The 27,723-nt window shown below is 40.1% G+C and overlaps 1 protein-coding gene across 8 annotated transcripts in view; it reads right to left on the bottom strand.

Moving 5' to 3' along the window:
- Positions 1 to 4,864: 4,864 nt before the first annotated feature.
- Positions 4,865 to 27,723, bottom strand: part of ddx4 (DEAD (Asp-Glu-Ala-Asp) box polypeptide 4) — a 94,914-nt gene continuing 72,055 nt past the window's right edge. For 7 of the 8 annotated variants that reach the window (XM_043688756.1, XM_043688788.1, XM_043688798.1 and 4 more), the window contains exons 15-19: positions 19,068 to 19,213; positions 18,071 to 18,170; positions 14,325 to 14,595; positions 13,894 to 14,001; positions 4,866 to 6,469 (exon numbers count right to left, since the gene is read on the bottom strand). In XM_043688756.1, coding sequence (XP_043544691.1) covers positions 6,383 to 6,469; positions 13,894 to 14,001; positions 14,325 to 14,595; positions 18,071 to 18,170; positions 19,068 to 19,213 — 712 coding nt within the window. In that variant the 3' untranslated portion in view covers positions 4,866 to 6,382. Of the gene's footprint in view, positions 6,470 to 13,893; positions 14,002 to 14,324; positions 14,596 to 18,070; positions 18,171 to 19,067; positions 19,214 to 27,723 lie in introns of all 8 variants that reach the window. The other variant, XM_043688816.1, reaches the window with a different exon arrangement.

Here is a 27,723-nt window from a genome sequence, read left to right as displayed (position 1 = left end):
ACCCCCACCCCCTCTAACTTATCTCTCCACGCTTCAGGCTCTCTGCCTTTATTCCTGATGAAGGGCTTTTGCCCGAAACGTCAATTTTACCGCTCCTCAGGTGCTGCCTGAACTGCTGTGCTCTTTCAGCACCACTAATCCAGAATCTGGTTTCCAGCATCTGCTGTCATTGTTTTTACCTAGTAGAGAATCAGACCCTTCCTTTCATCTCGTTCATAACAACCAAGTTTCCTGAACTAGTCCAGTGCGCTTGTGTTTAGCTCACAGCCCTCTCCATGTAGCCCTCTGCTTTGTTTTGCCAAAATGCAACACCTCATATTAAACGACTTCTTCCACTCCTCAGCCCATTGGTCTGACTGATCCCAATCCCTGTTGCATTCTTAGATAACCTCCTTCATTATCCACTTGTACCACCAATACTCCTTTTAAAAGGGGCTACGTAAACACACAGTTGCTACTATTGAAGTGAATGGACTAGTTTGCTCATCAAAACTTTCCCCAATTATACTGGTTGGCTGAAGAACTCAGTCTGGCATTCCTGTTTTCCCCTGCATTTCTACCCAAACCACTTCAAATCCCATGTTTCCATTTTCATTTCAAAATCCCAATAAATCTGCCTGTCTCCAGCAATGCATTCCAAATGTAACCACATACCATGCAGAACACTTATTCTTGTGTTATCATTTTTGTTTTGTGGATCACCTGGTGTCCTTTGATTCTATCCTTCTGCCAACTTGAGTAGTTTCTATCTGTGCTGCCTCGGTACCCCAGGCTTTTGAAAATCTCTCATCAAATTTTCTTTGCCACTCTGTCAGAAGTTCCTCAGCCCTGAAACTATGCTCATGAGTGCAACTTATATTATTTAGCAATCAGAATTATATACTAATAACAGATGTGTTAGGGATCATATTGCAAACTTGCCAATGCAAAACATGACTTAGGTAGACCACATCTGACTTATTTAGACAGTCACTTTGTTCTGCCCTCAGCTGAATCAATTATGGAAAAATACAACAAAAAAGTGCAAATAATTCAGATCAAATATTGTTACTGAACTTTGTTAAACAGCAAGGTGATGTTAAACTCAGAATCCCTACAGTATAAAAACAGGCCATTTGGCCTATTGAGTCCTCCCCCACCCTCTGAAGAGCAGCTCATCCAGAACACCCTCCCCGGGGCAGCAAGTATTTGGGGTACTGAATGCACTACCTGGAATTGTGGTGGAGGCATGCTCAATTGAGGCATTCATGAGGGACATTGGTATTGCTGGTTGGCTAGCATTTATTGCCCTTCCCCAGATTATTTGGATAGAAATAGCACACAAGGATTGGGTGGAGGACAGGGAGGAGATTGGCACTAGGTAACAAGCCCTTCCTGCTGAAGGGCTCCGGCTGAAACGTCAATTTTCCTGCTCCTCGCATACTGCCTGGCCTGCTGTGCTTTTCCAGCAACATACTCTCAAATCTGATCTCCAGCATCTGCAGACCTGTCTCCTAGGTAACAATACTCATTTTGAAGAGCTGGTGCAGGAAGAATGGGCCAAATGGCCTGTTTCTGCATCATAGCAATTGTGATTTTCTAAAGGCCGCAACATTAAATCAGAGCAACCTAATAGTCTTTAGAAGCAGCTAATAGATAATTTCAGGAACAATTGAAATATCACATGACAGGTGATATATGGGCCCGGTTATTGTTCTAATTTGGTTAAGAGTAACACAAAGACAGCAAATTTGCTCTTGTTCTTTGGTGATAATATCTCTACTTCTGGGTCAGGAAGCCTGGATTCACATGTCACTTGCCCCAGACTAGGTTAATTAGCAGATATCTAAAACAGTACCAGCAAAAATAAATTAGAATAAGCAAAAGATAAAGAGAGGTGGAAGCATTTGAAAAAATAGGAATTTAAATGAAAATTAGTAGTAGTAAGGAGGACTAAAATAATCTGGACTGAAATATGTAAACCTAAAATCAAAAAGATATAGTTTATAGCAAGATATTACAAGGAGGGAATGACAGTTCTTACAGAAGCTCCAAGTCACAAATGTTAACTTTCACATAACTGTAGGAAACTTCTACAAATGAAATAACATTTCAGAACTTGAGATCCACTTGATTAAAACTTTGACAAGCAAAGGATCCAATCCCAATAACAGCTGGACTAAAAAAAATAAGATAAGCAATTATGCTCATAATACGGTTTATAGGTTTGCTACAGTTGATAAGCAAAGACTCAAACTTTGCAAATGAAGGACATATTCCAGCTTTACACTACTTCTGTAAACCTGGGGAGTCTTTCTCCCTTGCACTATGCTTTGACTCACAAATCAATCAGTACCCTTCTGCACAGCAACTGTTGAGACCATTTGAAATTTGGTACTTTTGAATGTCACTGAAGGAAGCAACATAAAAAGCTAAAGCAAAGTCTCTTTACAGTAATATTCAAATTCTAAGGATTAAGCTAGTTGCCTAACTTAAGTATTTCAGCCCAGTTATGATATGGATAAATCACCACTGCATTTTTACTACCTGATCATCCACCACAACATGGTACCCAGCATTAGTCAAAGGACCAAGCAGTGATGTAATTTCCTTTTTTCAGTCCTCCACAATTTACTTTTAAACAAATACTGGTTTGCTGATATCAGTGCGTAGTTGGACAGAGAGTGAACAATGACGAGTCAAAATACAAAAGGGAGATAGAGGGCTTGGTGATGTGGTGCAACGATATCCTCTCTCTCAACATCAGCAAAACTAAAGAACTGATTGTTGACTTCAGAAAAAATAAACACACCCACATCAATAATCAACAGAACTAAGGTAGAGAGAGTGCAGTGTCAAGTTCCTCAGAGTGGCGATAACTGACAATCTGTCCTGGACTTCCCATGTAGATGCGACGGTCAATGCGGCACAACAAAGCCCCTTCTTCCTCAGGTGGCTCAGGAAATTTGGCTTGTCCATAAGGACCCTCACCAAGTTCTACAAACGCAGCATTGAAAGCAGTGAGTCATAGTACATAATAGCCTGGTGTGGTAGCTGCTCTGCCCAGGACCGTAAGGAACTATGCAAGGTGGTGTACACAGCTCAGACCATCATGGAAGCCAATCTTCCATCCATGGACTCCATTTTCACGGCTCGCTGCGGTGGAAAGGCTGCAAACATCAAGGACCCATCGCAACCTAGTAATGATCTCATACAAATTCGTCAGGTAGGAGATACAGAAGCCTGAACGTACACTAGCTGGTTCAGGACCTCTTCCTGGAAGTTATTAGACTGATGAATAGACTCTTTGGCCTCAAATAATGCTGACTTTGTTAACATTGCTCTCACCTAGTGCATGCCCTGTGCAATGTAATATCTCTAAGTCTTTCTGATCTGTACTTCCTTGCTAACTATGATCTGCCTGTACTTCTCATAAACAAAGCTTTTCACTGTACTTCAGTACACATGACAATAAATCAATAATTGGAGACTTCCTAAACATTGAAAATGTTAACAAAACAACTGCATAAATACATAGGTGTCTGACATAGATTCTAAGAAGCTGGCTAATAGAACATGTGGAAAGCAGAACCAAATAACCCCCTTATTGATGCAGCCTCATTCAGTCCTTCTCAGGGCTATTTTAACAACCATCTCAAATCAGAAAAAAAAAATCCAGTGGTCCAGAAAGCAACTTTTTAAAAATACACTCATGAGATCTGGATGTTGCTGTCCATCACTAGCTGCTCCAGAGGTGGTGGAACAGAACTGCTTTCATGAACCATTGCAATTCATATCTGCTTCCCTTATTCTTTTACATGGAAATGGTCATGGGTATTTAAAAAATGTTATCTAAGAAGCCTTGGCAGATTTCTACATTGCATGTTGGAGATGACGCATAACGTTGCTGTAGTGCATCAGTAGTACAGGGAGCAAATGGTTGTGGATGTGGTACTAATAAAGCAGACTGCTTTGTGCGTGGTGGTACAAAAACAAAGTTGCTAAAGAAACTCAGCAGGTCTGGGAGCATTGGTAGAACTTTCCGATGAAGGGCAATGGACTCAAAAATGTTAACTGCTAAGTTTCTCCAGCACTTCACGTTTTTGTTTCAGATTTCCAGCATTCACAGTTGTCTTATTTTATTGGCCTGGATGTTGCCATGGTATCAGGCTTTTTGATAGTCAGTGACGGACTCATCCAGGCAAATTGGAAATATTCAATTACACTAACATTTGCTGCATGGATGGGTAGTTTTGAGGATGAAAGGTTTATGCCGAAATGTCAACTCTTGCTCCTAAGATGTTGTGTGCCCTGCTGTGCTTTTATTCCAGCATCATACTTTTCAACTATAGAGTACTTCAATACTGGAATCAAAAATGGTGTCAAACATTGCAGTGAACTCAGTGAGGAACACAGTTCCCTTATGTCAGGCAACTAATTAACCAAAAAAGGTGTAATTATTCAGAATGAAGTTACTTGCACCCTTACCCACAAATCATCCACCAGATGGGGAAAGGATACTGCGTACTGTCAAAACTGCACTTTGTTCCAGTAATGTATTTATTAATGTACCACGTCACAATAGAGCAAGTCTGCTGGTAGTCAACAATTAAAAGTGTCTTCTTCCATCTCTAAGCAGTACCACAATTAGAAAATTATTTAAAGTTTAGACAATTAGCATGATATTGAAATATTTGACCTCAGTTACTATTTATTTTTATTAGGTCCTAATTTCCATCTACTTACTGAATTACAATGGAGTATCAATGTTAGATTGGCATTACTTTGGAGTTTTTCCTGACCTGTGGCTGCCGAAACAAGGAAGACACTAAGAAAAAAGGATATTTTTGAGACAGCCTAATCTACGTACTGCATAAGCCAATTATGAACATGGAACTAGAAATGGGGTAGATTGTCATACAGATTGGGAGACTTGCCTCAAGGTTACAGCTGACAGATACAAAATAATTTGTTTCAAGAAACTGACCATTGAAGAAGTACCCACAAAACAGACAAATAGACAGGTAACTGGGGTAATAATTTGGAGTCAGTGAAGATGCAAATAGTGAAGAAACTTAGCTTGCTCTAACAGGAGGCAGTACAATGTCTTGAAAGATGCAAATAACAAAACCTCTAATCCTGCAATGCATTTTTGAAATTGTACTGTATTGAGTAATTGGACTGCCCAATTTCCAGGGTTGAGTGAATTCAATTTAAGATAAAAAGTATACATGAAACAGGTTAACACTGTCCAGCAAATAATGTTACATGTTAGGTTCTTTACAAACAGTATGTTTCAAAGCAGTCTTCTCCCTCTGGTCTGATATCCTGCAGATAATGCTGTATTAAGTCCACCTGACTGATTAATTATAATTGGGTAATAAACATTGCCCTATTTAAGGTATCATGTACATCCAGTCATCATGCCAGAAAACAGGCAACTGTCTCACTGGCTGTCAAACATTCAGTTCCCCTAGATTAGCACACCATTAAGATTATGTGGAAAGAAATGCCCCATATATTTTAGCATGTAACTAAATTTGACTCTAAAAACTAAATATCCCTGCACAATTAAAACCAAGAACAGACAAATCCTCAGAGTTGGTTTTGATAGCCTCATGTCCTTTGCTTAATTGGACTGATTCCTAATCAAAGGCAGCCATATAAAAACATGCCTATTGCTGAATGCCAAGTAATCATTGTACTGAAGCAGCTTGTACTGACAATGTTACATGAAAAACACCCAAACATAAAACCAGCATCAAATCCCAAACCTCAGCATTGTCTCTAATCTCCTGCAGCCCTCAACCCTCATTGAATGCGCCAACATTGGTTGTCATGCCTTCAGCTGCATACATCTTGGACTCTGCTATTCTCTCTCCATACTCCTTGAAAAGATGCTCCTTAAAATATTTAGCTTTGAGTGCAACCTTTTTGATCACTTCCAATGTTTAGTTCCGCATTCAATTCCATTTAATAATGCTCTGTAAAACACTTTTGGATCCATTAAATAAATTGCATTTAATGTACGTTGTTAATGGAATGTACACAACTGGCTATAGCTATGTAAACAATGTATGAACATTGATGCTTTCCCTTTCAAATTAAAGATGCAATTCAAAAATAACAAGACATAATGGGTTTCAAATTACTAGACAATATCAACCCTAACTTGCACTTTATTACCTCAAGTCATACAGAAACAAAAAAAAATGCAGTATCTGGCCACTGTGATACAACTTAAATATTAAAAACAAAACAATGTGCAGAACAGAATGTAAACACTTATCTTTGAAAAAGTTCCCTTCAAAACAAATCAATGAAAGTTTCCTTCAAATTACTAAAACTAGTAACCCTTTGGAGGACATTAATTTAAGAGTTCAAAGCAAATTATGGCTTGAAGTTAATCCCAACTATCTTCACTGTTTCCTCCATATGTCACTGGTATATTCGTTTCATATCCACTGAAGTTTCTGTTTACACCCAGACCCTATTTAAAAAAAAGTGTAGAAAGAGAGAATAGATTATTTGCAGCTGTGGTTCAGATATTTATGTAAAATACACTTTTAGCAACTATTCCAAGTTTTTATTTATAAATAAGGCAATTTGCCATTTGAAATGATGGTCTTGTAAAAGTCATGTCAGCATATCCACATTATAATTTTTAAAAATTAAATGAACTCAGAAATTTAAGTTTGAATACTGAATTGAGTATAAATTGCTTCATTAAATAGAAAGCATTCAAGCAGTTTAAGTTTAGTTAAAAAAAATCTCAAATTTAAGTTGTTCTGTAGGTCATAAAGTGTTCCTCTTTAAAAAGTTGTTAAGAACCCAAAAATAAAGCAACAAACAAAAATAATTTCTAGTTGCCTCCATAAGTTCGCTCACCGACTTTTGCTTTGCAGGCTTGCACTTAAATGAAAATAAACAAAACTGCAAAGCCTGGTTCAGAATCATTCTTTTCAACAATGAGAACTATACGTATTTCAAAAGATGACCTAGATAACAAGTATCCACTCTTCACATGCCAAATTCCATGTACAAAGCGAACATATATGCCTTTGAAGCACTTCAAATCAGAGCTGGCTTTACAGCATTCTCAAGTATCTATTGGCAAGATCACAACACAAACACTGAAGTTCTGGAAACAGCAAACATTGAGGCCATCCTCTCGCAAATTCAAATTATGTTGGGTAGGTCATATTGCCTGATCAAGACAGTGCTGTATGAAGAGCTGTCTTTAGGCAAATGGTATAGAGGGGCCCCAAAACAAACATTATAATGACTGATTGAAATCAGTGTGCCACATCAGCCACTGATAGGAGGAAGCACAGGCCATAGCTCACAATGCCTGGGGATGTTTATCAGGGGTGTTGAGAGAGATCTTTGAGGTGGAGGAAAGAGCCAACATGATAGGAATAAAGGGCTAAAATCCCAGTCATAGGTAAGCCTGCAACCAATGAATACAAGCAAAGAAACATGGAGGAAGAGCAGGCAGGAAGGGGAGAGCGACACAGAGCGACACAAACTACATTCATGCCATCCAAGATCCAGGTAATAACCATCTCCAGCAACAGACCATGTCTTTTTCACATTCAACAGCATTAACCAAATTGCTATATCCTCCACATATTACAATAAGCCTGCTGCTGAATTGGACCAACCATATAAACATGCTTAGACAGCACTTTCCAAACCTAACACCACTTCCATCTAGAAAAGCACAAGGGCTGCAGGTTCTCCTCCAAGCCACTCATTATATTACCATGCCTTCAATGTTACTGGGTCAAAATCCTGGAACTCCCTCCGAACACCAAAATGGACTGCAGCAGTTCCAAGAAAGCAGTTGACCGTGACCACCTTCTCGAGACAAAATCAGGACAGGCAATAAATACTGGTCTATCTAGTGAAACCCACAGCCTTTGAAATTATTTTTTGAAAAATGGACAATTAAAATGATAGGTAATAGTAGATAAGGGTTACAGTTGGGAAGGGGATCCAGGTTGCTTTGGTATAGGACAAGAAAGGCACATGGCTGTCAGCCAAGAGGATGGTGAAAGTAGAGACCACTCAAAACATGGAGATAAAAGAAGAAAATGTCCCACTCATTCCAAAAACAAAAAGGCAGGCATATCTATGAAGGTACTCAAACACCTTAAGATAGTTAATGAACAAATTCTTTTGGAGTTTAATGTGGAATCAAGTTCACCACATGAGCAAGACAGGCCATGGATGAAGGCTGGTTGATCATCCATCGAAGAAAACATAAAAAACTGGGAAAGGCACAACCAAAGGAACTGGAAATCTGAGTCAGGTGATATAATATCAAAACATTTGAAACATTAAATGTTTGCTCTATAGAATGGCAATAAAAAAAACTAAGCTCCCAGGCTCATCCAAACCATTTTACGGAAGAAAAAAAAAATCATGGATGTGGTTAATAGGAAAGGACATCATTTACGGTTAATCGGAAGGTATTATGAACTGTCTCTTTAGACTGCTATAATACGTTTGGGGCAGCTACACTCAGTGTGGTGTTCCAATGCCCAGGGTAATGTCTAGTAGTCCATCCAGTTTCATTCTTTGAAACTTTGTGGCAGTTTAATATAATCAAAGGTTTGCTGGACCATTTCAAATCAGCCAGTATTTGAGTTACGAGTAGGCCAGAAAAGGTAAAGGCTGAAGTTATCCCTTCCCTAAAGGGCACTGTGAACCAGATGGTTTTTTAAATAAATTGATAAGTTTCATAGTCATCAGTAGACTTCATTCCAGACTTTTTTTAAAATACAGATTTGACGATCAGCCTTTATGGGGTTCAAACCCAGGCCTCCGGAACATTACATTGGGTCTTTGGATTATTAATACAACTGGCACCTCCTCCCTTACAATCTTACGGTCATGCCAAACATGTTATGAAATGTTAAGAGGGGAAAATCAATAAAGAAAGTTACCACAATATTGTAAAATAGGAAAATCAGGGAGAGAAGATATGCAAATACAAGAGGAGGGAAATGGTACGAGTGGAGACAGATGAGACCTAAGTGTAATAAAGCTGAGCAAAACAATTAAGAAATTTAACTAAACCATGCTAAACGGTATAAATGTGTGGTCAGAGTGAAGAATGTCTTTTCGACTGTGCTTGAGACAACTTCCTAGTTCAGCATGACTTTGGGTCAACAAGGCAAGAGGAATTGCTTAATTTGGTTATGGGAAATGAAACAAGTCAAATCATTAATGACTAAAAAGAAAAATTGCGAAAGTGACCATAGAACAGTTGCTTCTGCATAAAAATAGAAATGGGATAATTTTCTCCTAAACCACAATTATACAAATTAAATAGGAAAAGGATAAAATAAGATTAAAAGAGACAAGTAGGATTTACCTCAACGTTTTGGGGATAAAACAGTCCGTTAACACACCTTATGCAAGTAATTTCACAATAGATCCAAAACACATTCACACAAGATAAAAGAATGCATCAAAAAAAAAATTCTGCAGATTGAGACACTAAAAATAAAATTTCGAGAATCAAGGAGGAATCCAGAATAAAACAAACATCGTCTCAATACTGACAAAGACTAGGAATATAGAAAAAAAAGTTGAGAAATAAAACTAAGATTCTGCTCTGGAGCTTTCCTAGGTTTGTGGCTTTAAATGAAGAGAAAATTCTAATGTTGTATGATCAGTTAAAACCAGCAGCATTCTTGATCAAAATGAAAATCAAAAGGAAACAAAGTAGCCAATGATATGGGCAGAGAATCTATAGAAAGCTGGAACTGATTCTTCATAAATTTAAAAAAAAACTGCTCAGACATGTTATGGCACAAACAAAAACAGTTTGGGAATTTCAACAGGTCTAAAAGCTACTGTGAAGAGAAAACAATTAACAATGAGTCTACTAACCTTTCTTCAGAAGTTCTGAATGCAAGGACACTATCACTGTGCTACAAGAGTCTTTGCCACATTCTTTATACATTGAAGAGGGAGAAGTGAAAGATTAATTGTGTCTCAAAAATGAGCCTTATTTGTCAATTCTTAACAAAGAACTTGATCACTCAAAAAGACTGTATGCAGACTCATAGGAAATTGCTGTATTTGTTAGGTAAAAGGAAGAGTGCTGGGGGAATAGAGTGAATAAACAAGAGCTGATGTACAGATGAACTGAACATAATTACTAACACTTAAGATGGTAAAACAAAAAGGTAATTCAAAAGATCAATGCTGTATAAAGAGAGATTCAGGGTAGGTAAGGACTTTTAAAAGGGGCCTATCAAAAGAACAGCAGGAGGTAGACAGATGGATTGCTCAGATTCCTGATGAAGGGCTTTTGCCTGAAACGTCGATTTTCCTGCTCCCTCGATGCTGCCTGATCTGCTGCGTTTTCCAGCACCACTCTGATCTAAACCCCTTGCTCAGAGGTAATTACAGCTTGGCAATTGAATAATATAGTTGATCGTGAAGCAGTTGAAGATTTGGAACAAAACTTACTTAGAAGGACCACGGATATTGCAATTGTAGGATGCAGGTAATCATATAGGGAGAAGAGGTCATGAAGGGGTTTGTAAACAAGATAATTTTAAGCAGGTATTTGGAAATTAAAATTAAGCTTATTGTTACGTACCCATGAGTGCTGTGAAAAGTTTACAAAGTCATCACTTACGGTACCATCTTAGGTACAAAGGTACCTCAGTACAGGATCTTAGGAATAAGTTAGAAAAATAAAGAAATAAAAAAAGTTCAGCATTAGTCTTTTGTGCCATCTTAATTACAAGGGGGTAAAGGTGGTGAAATGGTTTATTCCAGTTTGGGTAAGAAATTGAGTTTCTGACATTGATATTAAGAGGAAATAAGTTCTCAACTGCAAGCACAGTGACACAGTGGTTAGCACTGCTGCTTCACAGTGCCAGGAACCCAGGTTCGATTCCAGCCTCGGGCAACTGTCTGTGTGGAGTTTGCACATTCTCCCTGTGTCTGCATGGGTTCCCTCTGGGTGCTCCGGTTTCCTCCCACAATCCAAAGATGTGCAGGTTAGGGTGAATTGGCCACGCGCAATATTAGGTGCGTTAGTCAGAGGGAAATGGGGCTAGGTGGGTTACTCTTTGGAGGGACGGTGTGGACTTGTTGGGCCGAAGGGCTTGTGGATAATCTAATAGCAAACAAAAATAGAGGTGAACTTTACATGCATTTTATTTAAAAACAAGTAGATCAATGAAGGATGCACTTTGCTTATGTCAAAAATATAATACCCACTTTGGCCCATCATAGCAGACTGGCACAAAAGGTGAAGTTACATGGTATTGGGGTGAGTTGGCAAAGTGGATACAGAACTGGCTTAAATCAGAGGAGACAGAAGGTGGCAGGATGCTTTTCGGTGTGGAGGGCTGTGACTAGTGGTCTCCACAGGGATCAGTGCTGGGACCTCTGCTGTTCATGATCTACATAACTGATGTGGAGGAAAAATGCAACTGGTCTAATTACTAAGTTTGCAGACGATACAAAGATTTGTGGGGTTGCAGGTAGTGTGGAGGATTGTCTGAGGATATAGGAGGATATAGATTAGTTGGAGGTATGGGCAAAAAAAATGGCAGAGTTGAATCCAGACAAATGTGAGGCGATGCATTTTGAAAGGTCAGGTACAGATGGAAATTATAGTGAATGGCAAAACCTTTAGGAATATCGATATGCTGAGGGATCTGGCTGAAGATGGCAGCACAGGTAGATAAGGTAGTGAAAAAGGCTTGTGGCATGCTTGCCTCCACTGGAAGGGGCACCGAGTATCAGGATACGCAAATTATGCTGCAGCTGTATAGACTTTAGTTAAGCCACACTTGGAATACTGAATAGTTCTGGTCAACACACTACCAGAAGGATGTGAATGCTTTGGAGAGAGTACTGAAAAAGGTTTACCAGGATGTTGCCCGGTATGGAAGATTTTGGCTATGAAGAAAGGTTAGCACAACTGGGTTTGCTTTCACTGGAATGCAGGTGGTTAAAGTGCAACCTAATAGAAGTTTAAAAGATTGTGAATGGTATAGATACAGTGGAAAGTATAAGGCTTTTTCCCAGGATGGGGGGGGGGGGGGGAGATCAATTACAAAGGGACATGGGTTCAAGGTGAGGGGGGAACGTTTAAAAGAGGAGATGTGTGCAGTAAGTTTTTCCCATAAAGGCTGTTCAGTACCTGGAACGTGCTGTCAGAGGAGGAAACAGACACAATAGCAGCATTTAAGAAGCACCTGGACGATTACATAAATAAGGGAATAGAGGAACCGGGATCCTGCTTTAGTACGGAAAGGCAAAACGTGGTGGTGCAGGCTTGGAGGGCCAAAAGGCCTGTTCCTCTGCTGTACGGTTCTTTATTCTCATGACAGGATCCAAGTTAGTGTTTAAAACACTCAGGGACGGCAGGCCAATTCACCCACAAAAAAGGTCATTGGGGTGGTGGTGGTGGTGAGTGAAATCATATGGATGACCATAGAAAAAATTCATTCTTAACATCTGACATGGAATGTGTGCCTCCAATCACAGGCTGCTGCTCCCCCTATGCTTACTGTTGGTAAACTCACTACCTATCAGCAACCGTGGGAGAGAAACAGACAGCCCACAACTGAAGCAGCAGCATGTGACTGTAAAAACAAGAGGACAGGGCAAGAAGAGGATAGCAAGGGTAACAGTCAGAAAGCTGTGAATGGCATGGATTGGTGAATAGAGGAGAAGGATGCGGATGCAGGAAAAAGGGAGCAACTGTAAGTCAGGTTTTTTAAAAAAGGTAAACAGCCAGGAAAATCTTTTACTAAAAATCTCACGATAAATTCTTGAAGACAAATACACACACCAGTTTAAGATTCAGGAGTACTACAGGGAGGAAATTGTTGTCAATAGTATTGTAATGGAACAGTTAATTATTATACTTAAACCAGAGATTGCGATCTGAAGAGCAGCAGTTTAAAAGGGCAGTAATTGCCTAGTTTAAATATTTTAATCTAGTTTTATGTATACAATATTTAGCAAGCTGGTGAGATCACAGCTGAGGGCGATGGCTGTGTATTTAAACAAGTCACTTTTATGTTGACTTGTTGCTAACTTGTGCCTGTTGTCTTGTGCCAATTAAAATACTAAGATGTCTAGGAAATCTGTACTTCGTGAGCTTTACACTGAATGGAAAGGTGATAATTGAGGATAATGGAAGTCTAATTCTGTCCTGTGCAAATCTAAGTACCAGATATCAACTGAAGTACAGAATGTTTTCCTACTAAATGACTGCATCACCTAATAAATGAGTTAGAGAGAACAAAAAGTCAAAATGTAGCTGTTGAACATCTCAAAAGTCTTTGAACAGAACTGACTTCTGGTCCAATGGACAAATTAAAACAAAAACCGTTCAGCTGCAAGAACAAGTAGCTAGAATTAGCAAAGTACAACTACAAACTGTAGGACTCTAAAAGATACCATGCAGATTTCCATTCAGTCTAGTAAAAAATCAGCATCTTCCATGTTAAAAAAAAAATTAAGTCTTTAAAGAAATAAAAATTTGACCTGCACTTCCTCCCATGAATACTGGCCCAACAGAAAACTTTCTCGATCTCTGTGCATTGGCAGCCCAAAATGGCACAAGACAATGACAATAGCACAGCAGATGGGCAATTACACTTGTAAAAAGTATACCACGGACTTTAGGACAAAGATGCTTCAATAGCCAATTATAATTTACAGTCCACTCGATTGCGGTTGTTTAAGTCTGAAAATAGTTGCAACAGACATGCTTCCACAGAAAAGATAAGTGTTTTCTGTTTAAAAAAATGCTTGGGAATGAAAGTAGTCTAAAATCTAAAAAAGCTATAAAAGAATTATATCCTTTGTCAGCAGACGTTCACTTTCAATTCAAGGACAAGCAAAATAAAAGTGCAAACTAACCTTACGAGTATCTACGGAAGCGAACACTTTTCCAAGTGGATTATGGTAACTGGTCCCATGAGCAGCATAAGCAAATTCTTCTAGCCATATAGGAACTTCTTGTTGTGCCTAAAGCAACAGTTTCAATATTGTTAAACAAAGACTTATACAAGAATGTAGTCAGACATAAGTTTCTACTTCCTTTCTTCCTTTACATTTCTGACTCTTCCAAATCCTAGGGCATCCTATTTCTCAAAGAAAAGGACAGAACAAAAGTATAATTTTAGAGATCCAATTAACAATGATGAGAATGTGACAGTAAATTTAATCCTGAACAATATAGGAAATACAATAATGGACTTGGGAAACTTTATGGACAATTGAGTTACTGGAGCTGCATCATGTCTTTCCAGAAGTCTACTAAATGCCAAACAAATCTTGATATTACTTACATCAGACAGAACCTTTAAGAGAGCACGTGCTATTGGCAAATCTGTATTTGAATCAAAGAATGATATTGCTTTGCCAACGTTCCCACAACGGCCTGTACGTCCAATACGATGGACGTATTCATCGATTGTTGAAGGCAAATCAAAATTGATAACATGCTGTACATGCTCAATGTCCAGCCCGCGAGCTGCTACTGCTGTAGCCACCAAAACAGGACACTTCCCTGTACGGAAATCACTGAGTGCTATCTCTCTTTCCCTTTGCTCTCGATCACTGGAAAAATTACAAAATAAACAAAATAATTTGATAATGCTTCATGCACAGTAAAAGTCACATTTGGTCATTTGCACAACAGAACCTACCTAAATAAAATCACTATTGCCTGGTATTAACTCAAAGGAAGTTCAGCAGTTCTTGAATTATTTTAGTACGTTCAAAGCATTAGTCAAATAAAGTAGCTCCATGTGGAATTTTACACGTGGAATCTTCCACTAGTTCCCATATATGCAATGTTAGCTCAACTTCTGAATATAAATGAAACAAGAGAAGATCAGTTATGATCTTCAGTGCCTCAAAACTCATAAGACCACTCCTGCAGAGGGAGAAAGTGAGGACCTGTCATTTTAATGAAACTTCAATGTCCAATGTTCATCAAAAACATGGTTCAATTGTTTAAAGCTTTAGTCAAACAATTCTTCCACCACTTTGCCAAATTAGATTTGGCCAAAAATCATTCCCAAATGAAGGGATAAAAACAGAAAATATTAGAACTATAACAGCAGGTTCAGCAGCAATGAAAGGAGAGAAACTAAGTTAAATATTTATTTAAGTAAACAGTTGTATCTCTCCCTCCACAGATGTTGCCAACCATGCTAACCATTCTCAAAACTTTGTTCTTTTTTCAAATTTGCAGTATTTTTTGTCCAAATAAGGGAACTTTGTTTTGTTGAAAAGGTTTGGCATGAACTCAAGCAATAACTAAATCTGGGCAGCTTTAAATATCAACTCATTCTTCATCACCTGTTTCACAACCCTCAGGTACAGCAATCTGATATTGATATGCTTCCATCTTAATTTCATATTGTAGAGTTTCTTTCAACAGTTAAGAATGGTCACTCAAGCATTACTTTCATCCAATGTGCAAAAGAAGACTGGCATGAGTGAATCAATGATGGTCATTTAACAAGCCAGCCCAGGCACAAATGGACATAGTGACTTCATTCAGCACCATAATACTTGGGATTCTGTGAATTCAATTCACTCTGCACTCCCAAGAATAGGTGAAGGCCCTGGAAACAGCCACGGTTCTTGATAACAACTCATCAGAAGCACTGAACAGTTATACTTCAGAACGGAATACATCCTAACCAAGCTGCTCTAGAATGATTACTCTATCGGCATCCAACTAAATGTGCAAAATTTCCTCGGGTATATCCTGTTTACAAAAAACAAAAGGACAAATAAATTCAGCCAACTACTCCTCCAATCTATCATCTTTGTTAGAAATAATTCTCTCATGCGTATTGGTCATTGCTTGTAAGGGGAATATTTAATTTCCCATCCTTAATTAAACAGAGTGGCTTGTTATTTCATACCAGAGGGCAGTAAAGTGCTAACCATATTGGTGAGGTCTGACGATGCTGGAGACCAGAGTTGAGTGTGTTGCTGGAAAAGCACAGCAGGTCAGGCAGCATCAGAGGAGCAGGAAAATCGACATTTCAGGCTGGAGCCTGATTTTTCTGCTCCTCTGATGCTGCCTGACCTGCTGTGCTTTTCCAGCAACACACACTCAACTGCTCATCATATTGCCCGCGTCTGGAGTCAAACGTAGGCCAGACTAGGTAAGAACAATACCTTTTGTTCTCAAAGTAGTATTAGTGAACCAGATATTTTCCCAAAAGAAATTTTGCATGTCCTCCACTGCTTTTAATTCCAAATGCATTTCAATCTCACCAACTGCCAAGGTTGTATTTGAACCTGCACCTCCTTAGCATTTCCATCAGCCTTTGGATTATTAGTTCAGTGGAGCTACCACCATCTCATTCGTCTGATAGTCTGGTCTTAAATGATCAGTGAAGCAATGAAAGATGTTGTGGTTTTGGAAGGTGTTGAAGCAGCCTGATATACTGCTGTGCACATGGGATGGAGAGACTGAAATGTTAAAGTAGAAAATAGTGCACCAACCATGCACTCTTTTGCTCTGGATGGTACAGAGCTGCACTCATTCCAGAAGTGGAATGATGGCTGCTACTGCTGCAAAAGAAACTAAAAATGTCTCCGCTTCCTCTTGCCAAATATTGTCAAAAACAAAGAAAGAAAGATCTCAAACAACAAAACTGTCGCAGGCGAGTTCACCCCACCTTGATGGTTATTACATCTTTAAAAAAAAATTATGTTTTTGAAACTGGAACTCAGTTTAAACTTTACAAATAACAGTGTGTTAAAGCTCACAGAAACAATTATACAAATACTCTACCAGAAACATTACTTTTACATGCAATATAGTCAAAAATGAGCACATTTTTGGCAATAGGCAAAAAAAAAATCTTTCCTTCGAGAAGGGGACCAAAATCATCCAAGCTGGTCTGACCAGTGCCTTGTATAATTTTATTAAGGCTTCCTTATTTTTATATTCCACTCCATTTAATAAATGCCAACATAGCATTTGCCTTCCCTGCTACCTAAACTTGGATGCTAGTTTGTTGCAATTTATGCAGAAGGACCTCCAAATCCCTCCATGCTGCAGCATTCTGCACTCTTTCCCCACTTAAAGAACATTCAGTTTCTCTATTCTTCCTGACCAAATGCATAATCCCACCTTTTTCCTTTGTGCAGAAGTTTGACAATGCACTCTCATTTAGCCTGTCCTCTACATACTTAGTCAGTCTGACTATGCACCTTCCCAACTATATTTTCTAGTGTCATCTACAAGCTGCATGTGCGCGCACAGCAAACCTGAAGGCATCATGCAAGTTACTTTTCAATTTCAAAGATGCAGTTCACTCACACGTAAAAGAACTAGTCACACACAAATGAAAAAAGAATGTGAGGTCACCACCCAGGCACCTTTTGAAAAAGGCTTCATATATTCCTTCAGGAAGGATCAGGATTAAAAACCAAAGGGGTTGCAGATGCTGGAAATCAGACAAAAATCAAATTGCTGGTAAAGCCCAGCAGGTCTGTCAGCAACTATGGAGAGAAGTCAGAGTTAACGTATTGGGTCCAGTGACCCTTCTTTAGAACGGATTCTTTTTGATCAAGATAATCTTTGTTTGATTGTTATACAAAGTCATATGTGATTAGCCTTTTAGCTATATTAATTTTGCACAAATTGAACTGACTATGAAAATGTGACTGTATACTGCACTACGTTGGTATTTAAGCCCAACCTATGCAGGTGTTGTAAAGAAACCATTGCTTACCCAAATTTTCACAGATGTTAATCATTACTTTCAGCAGGTTAACCAAAGCAAATCACTTACAAAAAAGTCAGTGCCCTCTTGTGGCAATGGTAAGATCCCCACCCCTGAACCAGAAGACCTAGGTTGTCCTACCTGCTCCAGAGGTGTGCAGTAACATCACTGAAAAAGTTGATTACAAAAACAGCTTAAAAAAGTAGTTAACAAAATACTTGCACCAAATCAAAAGCTTCCATCTCTCACCAATCAAAAATGACCAGGATTCTAACAGAGTGGGCAAGAAGTCTGAAGAAACATTAACAATTAATGCAAAAAGCAATTAAACTTACCCATGTATACTTGTCGTTGGGAACTTTTCTTGACACAGAAAAGTAGCAAGAAAGTCAGCCTTGCGTTTGGTATCGACAAAAACCATAGTTCGTTCAATACCTGCAAAACACTGCTTATAAGGAACCACTCTTACATACCAAAAGAGTAACAAACCATCTAGTGACAACAAAAATCATCCTATAATTCAGTCCACAGACTCCATGATTATACAAGTCACTGGATTCTGCTCTAGCCAACTCTTCGTGTCAGAGGGTGCTGACAGCCAGTTAGCTGTTAATGGACTTCCAGATCAGAGAAGTAGTCCTCAGAGCGGTGTTGGGACACAGCTCTCCAACTCTGTTGCATTATCATGTTGGATCTTTTAGGAATAGTTTGGACTCAAATGGGTGCCAAATTGCCTGTTAATACAAAGATGGTTAGAATGGAGAGCAAGATGTGGGGTGAAATGAGCCTCTGATGTGCCCAGTGATTCAATTAAGGAGAGATCCAATTCTTCCCACCCCTGACCTGCTGGACATTAGGATTGAACAGTGACAGGAGAGGGGGCAATGGAAGACTGAGGCCCTCAAGAGAACAATGAGTTGCCCACATCATCCACGAGTGAAGTCACCAAACATTACTCGAACTGCTGTGTAATAAGGCAGCTGCAGACAGACTGAGCACCTGCTGGATCTCGAGTCCTCGTGCCTTGAATCAAATTCACAAGTGAACTTGAAATCCAGCCCCAAGTCCATCATTGCAAGTTGATTTACAATACAATATCTGACTCTGTTAGTGAGAGGAACAAAAGCCAAGCAAGCTTCCATTTTTAGTCCTGAATACCAACATAACTACTGCTCCTATTTCTCTGGAGACAGGGCTTGAATTATTGTACTTATGCAAAGTACTATGCATCCTTGCCAGCTGCTAACAAAAGAGCAATTTTCTATTTTAAAAATGTTCACATGTGTTTATGGAGAGATTATTTTTCCTTGATAGAAGTAAAACCACTCTTACCTATGTTAGTGAGGATTTCAACCAATTTGTTCCTTTTGGAATACTGGTCAACTTGTAGTATGGATTGCTGGACATCACCACAAGCACCTCCTACTTGACCAACAGCAAGGAACAAATAATCATTCTTCATGAAGTCTGCAGCTAACCTTCAAGAATAAAGTCAAAAAACAAAAAAACTAAATGTTCAGACTGGTTTGAATTTCACTATTTACAACCAAATCAATATCAGGTTTCACAACTAATTTTAGTCACAAGATAAATGTAAATAAGCTTACAGATGTGGAGAGATTACACTCTCAAGAGTATAAAAGAATAAAAATGCAAGGCAATGTTCAAAATTTCAGCAGACTTTGACAAGCCAAAGGAGAAACCTGTTTACACTGGCAAAAGGGTGTAAGTAACCAGAGGTCAAAATGTTAGGCCCAAAAAAATTGCGAGAGAGAAGGGAGAAACATTTTTTTAAAAAAAACTCATGTAAACTGAGTTTTTTAAATCTAGAAAGGCAATGGAAACCAGTTCATGTCTAACTATCTAAATTTGCAGGGCTCTTGAGAAAAGCTGACTAATTGGATTGTGCTTTCAAACAGCTGGCACAGACACTAGACTAATGCTGTGTGATGATGACCAGTTACAAGTCAGGCAGATGATCAAGATACTTGTTTGCTCCTTGCTTAGTGTTGCTTTCAGATACTTCTACACTTATGAACATGAGGCTGTGCATGAAGAAATCTGCAATATAATGCACAATAAACCAGTTTTATCTCAATTCATAGAGTTAGTAGCTTCAAATTTCTAAAACTGGGTCAAATCCTGACATCTCAAGTTGCAATTAAGAGGCCAATTTAAATAAATTTAAGATTATGCATCACTTTCCTCTTGACTGACACTAAAAACAAATTATATGATTTGGTTTTGGACAAGTTACAGTTTCATTTAAATCTGTTCTAAAATACTGAGTCAAGAAGCTGTTCTGAGCATTATTCCAAATTCATATTCCCACTGAACTATTACTTAAGCAGAAAGAAACTCAAAATTTGGTTTCCATCTAACTATGCAGCAGTACAGTGAATAACGAAGTGGGTAAAAGGTTCCAGTTATCTAATTTTCAGGCACCTTCCAAGTATTGCTGGTTATGCAATACCTCTCACACTCACTGCAAAATGTTACCACTTCACATCAAGTCCAAGTTAAATAACTTGATCATCACCTTCCACCCTGATGCATCAGCTTGCAAAATTATCTTTTGGAATAAAGTCAGAAGCTGCTGTGACAGCTCAGCAGGTCTGGCAACATCTGTGAACAGAAATCAAAGTTAATGCTTCAAGTTCAGTGACCATTCCTCAGAACTGGTTCATTTGACCCAATGACAGTGAATGAACATCGATAACAGTTCCAAGTCAGGACTGCGTGGTTCAGAGGGAAGTTTGCAGTTAGTGTTCCCATGCATTTACTACCCTTGTCTTTCGAGATGGCTGGGGTCACAGACTTAGCATTTGTGTTGCTCTGGGCGAGTCACTGCAGTGCATCTTGTAAGTGATATACATTGAAGCCAATAGTGGTGGTGGTGGTGGGAGAGAGAATGAAAGAATACCAATCAAGCAGGTCCCTTGGATAAAACAAAAAATTGCTGATGCTGGAGATTGAAGCAACAGTTCTGAAGTCACTGGACTAGAAACAATAACTCTGCTTTCTTCCCACAGATGCTGCCAGACCAGAAATTCTCCAGTAATTTCCATTTTAGAAGTAGGCCCCTTGGTCCTGATTAGTGACAGCCTTCAAACACTTTTAAACTTGCACCCATCCAAGAAAACAGTATTCCATCACACTCCTGCTTTGTGCCACGGTTATGAAGGATAAACATTAGCGGGTTACTCGCTGCAGGGTTCCCAACCTCTCTGACCTACTCTTGTAGCCACAGAACTTGAAAAAGGCCAGTCATGAGTTTCTGATTTATGGTAACCTCCCACAATTCAGCAATGGTAATGCAATCAAAAGTCATGGGTAGGTAGCCATTGCCTGAGATGAAGGATACTTGCCACTTATCAACGAAAGGCTGCATGCTATCCAGGACCTGCTGCACATGAACACATGCTGCTTCAGGGTCTTTACACTGCAATTCATCCTTACACCAACCTCTTTATGCTCAATGCACCTCACACAGCAGCAGTCCCAGGTCCCCAAAAATCAGGGCTAATATTCAGATACATCATCTCCACTTAATTAAGTGCTGCCATCCTCACACCCACTTCTTAGCATCTCAGCACACTTCAAGCTGTTCATTCTTGGCACATATCACCTAGCACAGCACTACACAACCACTAACATTCTCAACGCTCTTTATTTAAGCCTGAGGTAGCATATAGAATAGAAGCAGTCACAGTAAAACTGGCAGGAACATAAGTGCTTCCAATACTGGGCAAATAGTTCCAACCATGATGCAAGCCATGAGATTGCCCATCATATACTACTACAGCAAGAGCGATGAGGTAATGGCATCTCATCGCCTTGTGCCTCTTCTCGACTCCTAAATTATAGTAATATTTTTAGGATGGTAAAACAAGTTGCTGATACTTTGACCTTCAGCCTCTTACTTTACACTCAACCCACTTCACCACCTGAGATTCCGCTTTCAGGCAAAGAACTGCCATCTCACCCAAGACAAAGCTAGTGGCCATGTTTCTGCAACTGAGCCTTGCCCTTTGGCTCACAAGGGAAGCGGGGAGAACATGAGAGCAATAGGTGATTCAATTGAGGGAGGGAGAGATAGGAGCTTGTGATTGCAAGTGAGATTCCAGAATGATGTGTCGCCTCCCATGTGCCAGGTTCAGGTTTGCCACAGATTGAGTCTACCGGATTCTTAAGGGGGAGGGAGAGCACCCAGAGGTTGTGGTACACATGTACCAATGAAATAGGTAGGGAAAGAGAGGGGGACCTGAAAAGAGGATATGGGGAGTTAGGTTGGAAGCTAGAAGGAGGACAAGTAGAGTAGTAAATTTCAGGATTGCTACCGGTGCCACGTGCTAGGGAGACTAGGAAAAGAGAACAAATGCACACGAACACATGGCTGCAGGACTGGTGTAGGGAGGGAGGGCGGGCTTCATTGGGATATCTTCTGGGGAAGGTGGGGCCTGTACAAGGAGGACAGGATGCACTTCAACTGGAAGGGCATCAATATCCTGGGCAGGAAGTTTGCAAGAGCTCTTAGTGAGGGTTTAAACGATTTGCAGGGCTTGGGAACCTGAGCTATGGATTAGATGATGGAGTAGGTAGTGAATAGGCAGATACAGCATGCACAGAGTTATGAGGAAGGATAGGCACTTGATAGGGCAACGGTGCAGTCAGTGTGATGGGCTGAAGTGTGTCTATTTTAATGCAAGTAGTATCAGGATTAAGGGTGATGAACTTGCTTCTAAGTACTGATCCAGGCTCTGATGTTGTGGCCATTACAGAGACTTTGGTATCACATGGGCAGAACTGATTGTTGGATGTTCCAGGGTTTAGAGGTTTCAAAGGAATAGGGATGGGGGGGGGGGGGGGGAAACACGGAGGATGCGTGATAGAGATGAATGATGACGATGACGAGGAGGAGGAGGATGATTGCTAATCAGGGATTGTATCACAGCTGCAGAAAAGGAGATTGTTGAGGAGGGTTTGTCATAGAGTCGGTATGGTTAGAAATCAGAAACAGCAAAGGAGCAGTCATTTTATTGGAAGCTTTCTACATGCTCCCCAATAGCAACAGAGACATAGAACATTACAGTGCATACAGGCTCTTCGGCCCTCGATGTTGCGCCGCCCTGTTATACTGATCTGAAGCCCATCCCAACTACACTATTCCATGTACATTCATATGCCTGCCCAATGACAACCTGAAAGCACTTAAACTTGGCGAATCGACTACCGTTGCAGGCAAAGCATTCCATACCCTTACTACTCTGAGTAAAGAAACTACCTCTGACATCTGTCTTATACCTATCTCCCCTCACTTTAAAGTTGTCCCCCCTCATGTTTGCCATCCCCATACTTGGAAAAAGGCTCTCCCTGTCCACCCTATCTAACCCTCTGATTATCTTGTATGTCTCTATTAAGTCACCTCTCAACCTTCTCTCCAACAAGAACAGCCTCATGGCCCTCAGCCTTTCCTCGTAAGACATTCCTTCCATACCAGGCAACGTCCTAGTAAATCTCCTCTGCACCCGTTCCAAAGCTTCCACATTCTTCTTATAATGCGGTGACCAGAACTGTACACAATACTCCCAAGTGTGGCCATACCAGAGCTGTGTACAGCGGCAGCATAACCTCCTGGTTCCAGAACTCAATCCCTCTATTAATAAAGGCCAAAACACTGTATGCCTCCTTAAAAACCCTGTCAACCAGGGTGGCAACTTTCAGGGATCTGTGTACATGGACACAGAGATCTCTCTGCTCATCTGCACTCCCAAAAATCTTACCATTAGCCCAGTACTTTGCATTCTGATTACTCCGTCCAAAGTGTCCACATTAAATTCCATTTGCCACCTCTCAGCCCAGCTCTGCATCCTATGTCTCTCTGCAACCTACTACATCCTTCGTCATTATCCACAACTCCACCGACCTGATTTACTAACCCACCCTTCTAAGCCCTCATCCAGGTCATTTATAAAAATGACGAACAACAGTGGACCCAACACCGACCCTTGCGGTATGCCGCTAGTAACTGGACACCGAGATGAACATGTTCCATCAACTACAACCCACTGTTTTCTTTCAGCAAGCCAATTACTGATCCAAACTGCTATGTCTCCCACAATCCCATTCCTCCACATTTTGTATAATAGCCTACTGTGAGGAACCTTAGCGAATGCCTTGCTGAAATCTATATACGCCACATCAACCGGTTTACTCTCATCTACCTGTTTGGTCACTTTGTCAAAAAACTCAATAAGATTCGTTAGGCACGACCTACCCTTCACAAAACCGTGCTGACTGTCCCTGATCAGATTATTCTTTTCTAGATGGTTATAAATCCTATCTCTTATAACCTTTTCCAACAACTGAAGTGAGACTGACTGGTCTGTAATTACCAGGGTTGTCTCTACTACCCTTTTTGAACAAGGGAACCACATTTGCCATCCTCCAGTCCTCAGGACTATTCCTGTAGACAATGATGATTTGAAGATCAATGCCAAAGACTCGACAATCTCTTCCCTTGCTTACCAGAGGATCCTAGGATAGATTCCCATCCAGCCCAGGTGACTTGTCTATTTGCAGACTCTGCAGTATTTCTAATACCTCTTCCTGGTGAACTTCAAGGAGATTGGGAGGCAGATTTTGGAAAGGTGCAGAAATAACAGGGTTGTTGACATGAATGACTTCAACTTCCCTAATATTGATTGTAACCTACTTAGTTCAAATAGTTTGAATAGACCAGTTTGTCACGTGCGTCCAGGAAGGATTCCTGATGCAATATGTAGATAGGTCAACTAGAGGGGAGGCCATATAGGATTTGGTGCTGGCAACGAACCATGCCAAGTGTCAGATCTCAGTGGGAGATGACAGCTCCATGACATCTTCTACACTCATGGAGAGGGATAGGTGTAGATGGTATGGTAAAATATTTAACTGGGGGAGAGGGAATTACAATGCTATTAGGCAGGAACTGGGGTGCCTAAATTGGGAAGATGTCCTCAGGGAAATGCACAACAGAAATATGGAGATTGCTTAGGAAGCACCTGCTGATAGTGGGACAAACCTGTCCTGCACAGACGCAAGGAAGGGATGGTAGATTAAAAGAACCTTGGGTGATAAGAGATGTGGAACATTAGTCAACAGGAAGTAGGAAGCTTACCCAAGGTTGAAGAGGCAAAGATCAGATCAAGGGTTACAAGGTAGCCAGGAAGGAATTGAAGAATGGACTTAGGAGAGTTAGAAGGAGTCATGAAAATGTGTTAGCAGTTGGACTAAAGAAAACCCTTAGGTGTTCTACACTTAAGTGAGGAACAAGAGGATGGCCAAAGTGAGGGTAGTGGACAGTGGACAGTCAAGGACAGTGGAGGGAACTTGCTCCTCAAGTCAGAGGAAGATGGGAGATCCTTAATGAATACTTTACATCAGTATTCACTGCTGAGAGGGACTTTGACATTTCTGAGGACAGCAAGAAACAGAATGATATGTAGGTTGATGCTAGGAAGGAGGATGTGCCAAAAATTTTATAAAACGTAAGAATAGATGAATCCCCTGAGCCGGACAGGATATACCCCTAGGTTACTGCAGGAAGCGAGGGAAGAGATTGCTTGAAATTACAGACCAGTCAGTCTTACGTCTGTGATGGGGAAAAGTATTGGAGGGGATTCAGAGAGACAGGATTTATGATTACTTGGAAAATCAGAGCTTGATTAGAGATCGTCAAGATGGCTGTGAGGGGCAAGGCATGCCTCACAAACCTTATGGAATTCTTTGATAATGTGACAAAACATGGTGAAGAAGGTAGAGCAGTGGATGCCGTGTACATGGATTTTAGCAAGGAGTTTGATGAGGTTCCCCATAGTACATTCATTCACAAAGTAAGGAGGCATGGAATACAGGGAAATCTGTCTGGATACAGAATTGGCTGGCCCACAGAAGACAGAGTGGTGGTAGATGAAAATATTCAGCGTGGAGCTCAGTGACCAGTGGTGTTCCACAAGGATTGGTTCTGCGACCGATGTGATTTTTATAAATTACTTGGATGAGGAAGTAGAAGGGCGGATTAGCAAGTTTGCCAATGACACAAAGGTTGCTGGAGTTATGGATAGTGTGGAGGGCTGTTGTTGGTTGCAACGGGACATTGACAGGATGCAGAACTGGGCTCATGAGTGGCAGATGGAGTTCACCCTGGAAAAGTGTGAAGTGATTCATTTTGGATAGTCGAATTCGAATGCCGAACACAGGGTTAAAGGCAGGATTCTTGGCAGTGTGAAGGAACGGAGGAATCTTGGGTTCCATGCCCATAGATCCCTCAAAGTTGCCAAAGTTTTAGGCTTGTTAAGAAGGCATATAGTGTGTTGGCTTTCATTAGCAGGGAGATTAAGAGCTGTGAGGTTATGTTGCAGCTCTATAGAGCCCTGGTTAGACCACATTTGGAATATTGTGTTCAGTTATCATTATAGGAAAGCTGAGGAAGCTTTAGAAAGGATGCAGAGGAGATTTACCAGGAAGCTGCCTGGACTGGAGGGCATGAAGAAAGGTTGAGGGAGCCAGGGCTTTTCTCATTGGAGCGAAGATGATTGAGGGGTGATTTGATAGAGGTGTACAAGATATTGATAGGCATAGATAGAGTATATAGCCAGATATGTTTTCCCGGGGGAAAATGTCTAATGAGGCAGCATAATTTTAAGGTAACTGGAGAAAGGTTTCAGGAAGATGTCAGAAGTAGGTTCTTTATATAGAGTGGTGGGTGTGTGGAATGCACTGTCAGCATTTAAGTGACTCTCGAATAGGCACATGGAAGATAGTACTAGGAAGAAGATGTAGGTTAATGTGAACTTAGTCGGCTAAAAGGCGGGCACAACATCGAGGGGCAAAGGGCTTGTACAGTGCTGTACACTTCTAAAAGCACAAGGAGGAAGACAGCGAGTAAAAGCATAGCAAGAATGAAGACAAATCACTTGATCAGTCACCCTCAGCTAACTTCGCAGATACTACGAAACTGGGCTCATGTTAAGTCATCTGAGCGCGAAGTGGACTCAGCCAAGCTAAAAGTTGATGGCTCATTTCTCAGGTCTCTCGAGAGCTCAGATGAAGACATCAATGGCAGATTGAGTATAAAACAGCGGAAGGGTCAGTTCTAAGGGTCACTCGAAACAAAATGTTAACTCTACTTTCTCTCCATAGATGCTGCCAGACCTGTTTTTCCAGCAATTTTTATTTTTGTCCATAAAATGCGAAACTGTGTCTGTAATCAGGTGATTAGTCCCTTTAACTGACATGACTGCAGAGTTTTATACCATTTGCATGTAAAAGTGAACAATGCAGGTTTACCAGGGCATCAGAGCCAGTTGGACTGGAAAATGTTAGCAGTTATTTCCATGAGTTTGGGCATATGCAGGCTGTGCACAGCAACATATCCCCAAAAATTCACTTGTATGAGATGAACTGGAACTACATAAATGACCTTCTTGCCCATGAAGGACTGTGGGATGCTCATATAATAGTAATTATGGAAAACTAAAAAGTCAAATAAAGTCGAACATTTTTCATGCTGTACTTCATATTTTCAAGCATGTCTTAGCTCTTTTGGATTTTGATTATTTGTATTAAATGTTTGAACTTTGTTTTATCATAAAAGCGGTCACTATTGGATCTATCCTACACAAGAACGCTATATAGAGTTATACATTCATAGCAGCATGAGACAGCTATTTAACCCACCATGTGACAACTGGCTTTTCAATTAATTCCACTATAGCACTACAAATTGACCTTCACCATTGAATCAAATTTCCATGACTTTCTAGGTATTTCAAATCATAACCACTTGCTGCATCCTTAATCTGGAACTGAATTTAACAAGAGAACCAGCAGACATATACAATTAACATTACTACAACTGTGCCCTTATTTTCTCAATCTATATTGTATTAAATTACAATACAATATATTCATTATTTTTCAAGTGTGCAATCTGCAAACTAATTTA

This window comes from Chiloscyllium plagiosum, chromosome 1, assembly GCF_004010195.1.
Source record: "Chiloscyllium plagiosum isolate BGI_BamShark_2017 chromosome 1, ASM401019v2, whole genome shotgun sequence".
NCBI lineage: Eukaryota > Metazoa > Chordata > Chondrichthyes > Orectolobiformes > Hemiscylliidae > Chiloscyllium > Chiloscyllium plagiosum.
Note: the sequence above shows the minus strand (reverse complement) of the source record. Positions and strands in the feature narration are given on the sequence as shown.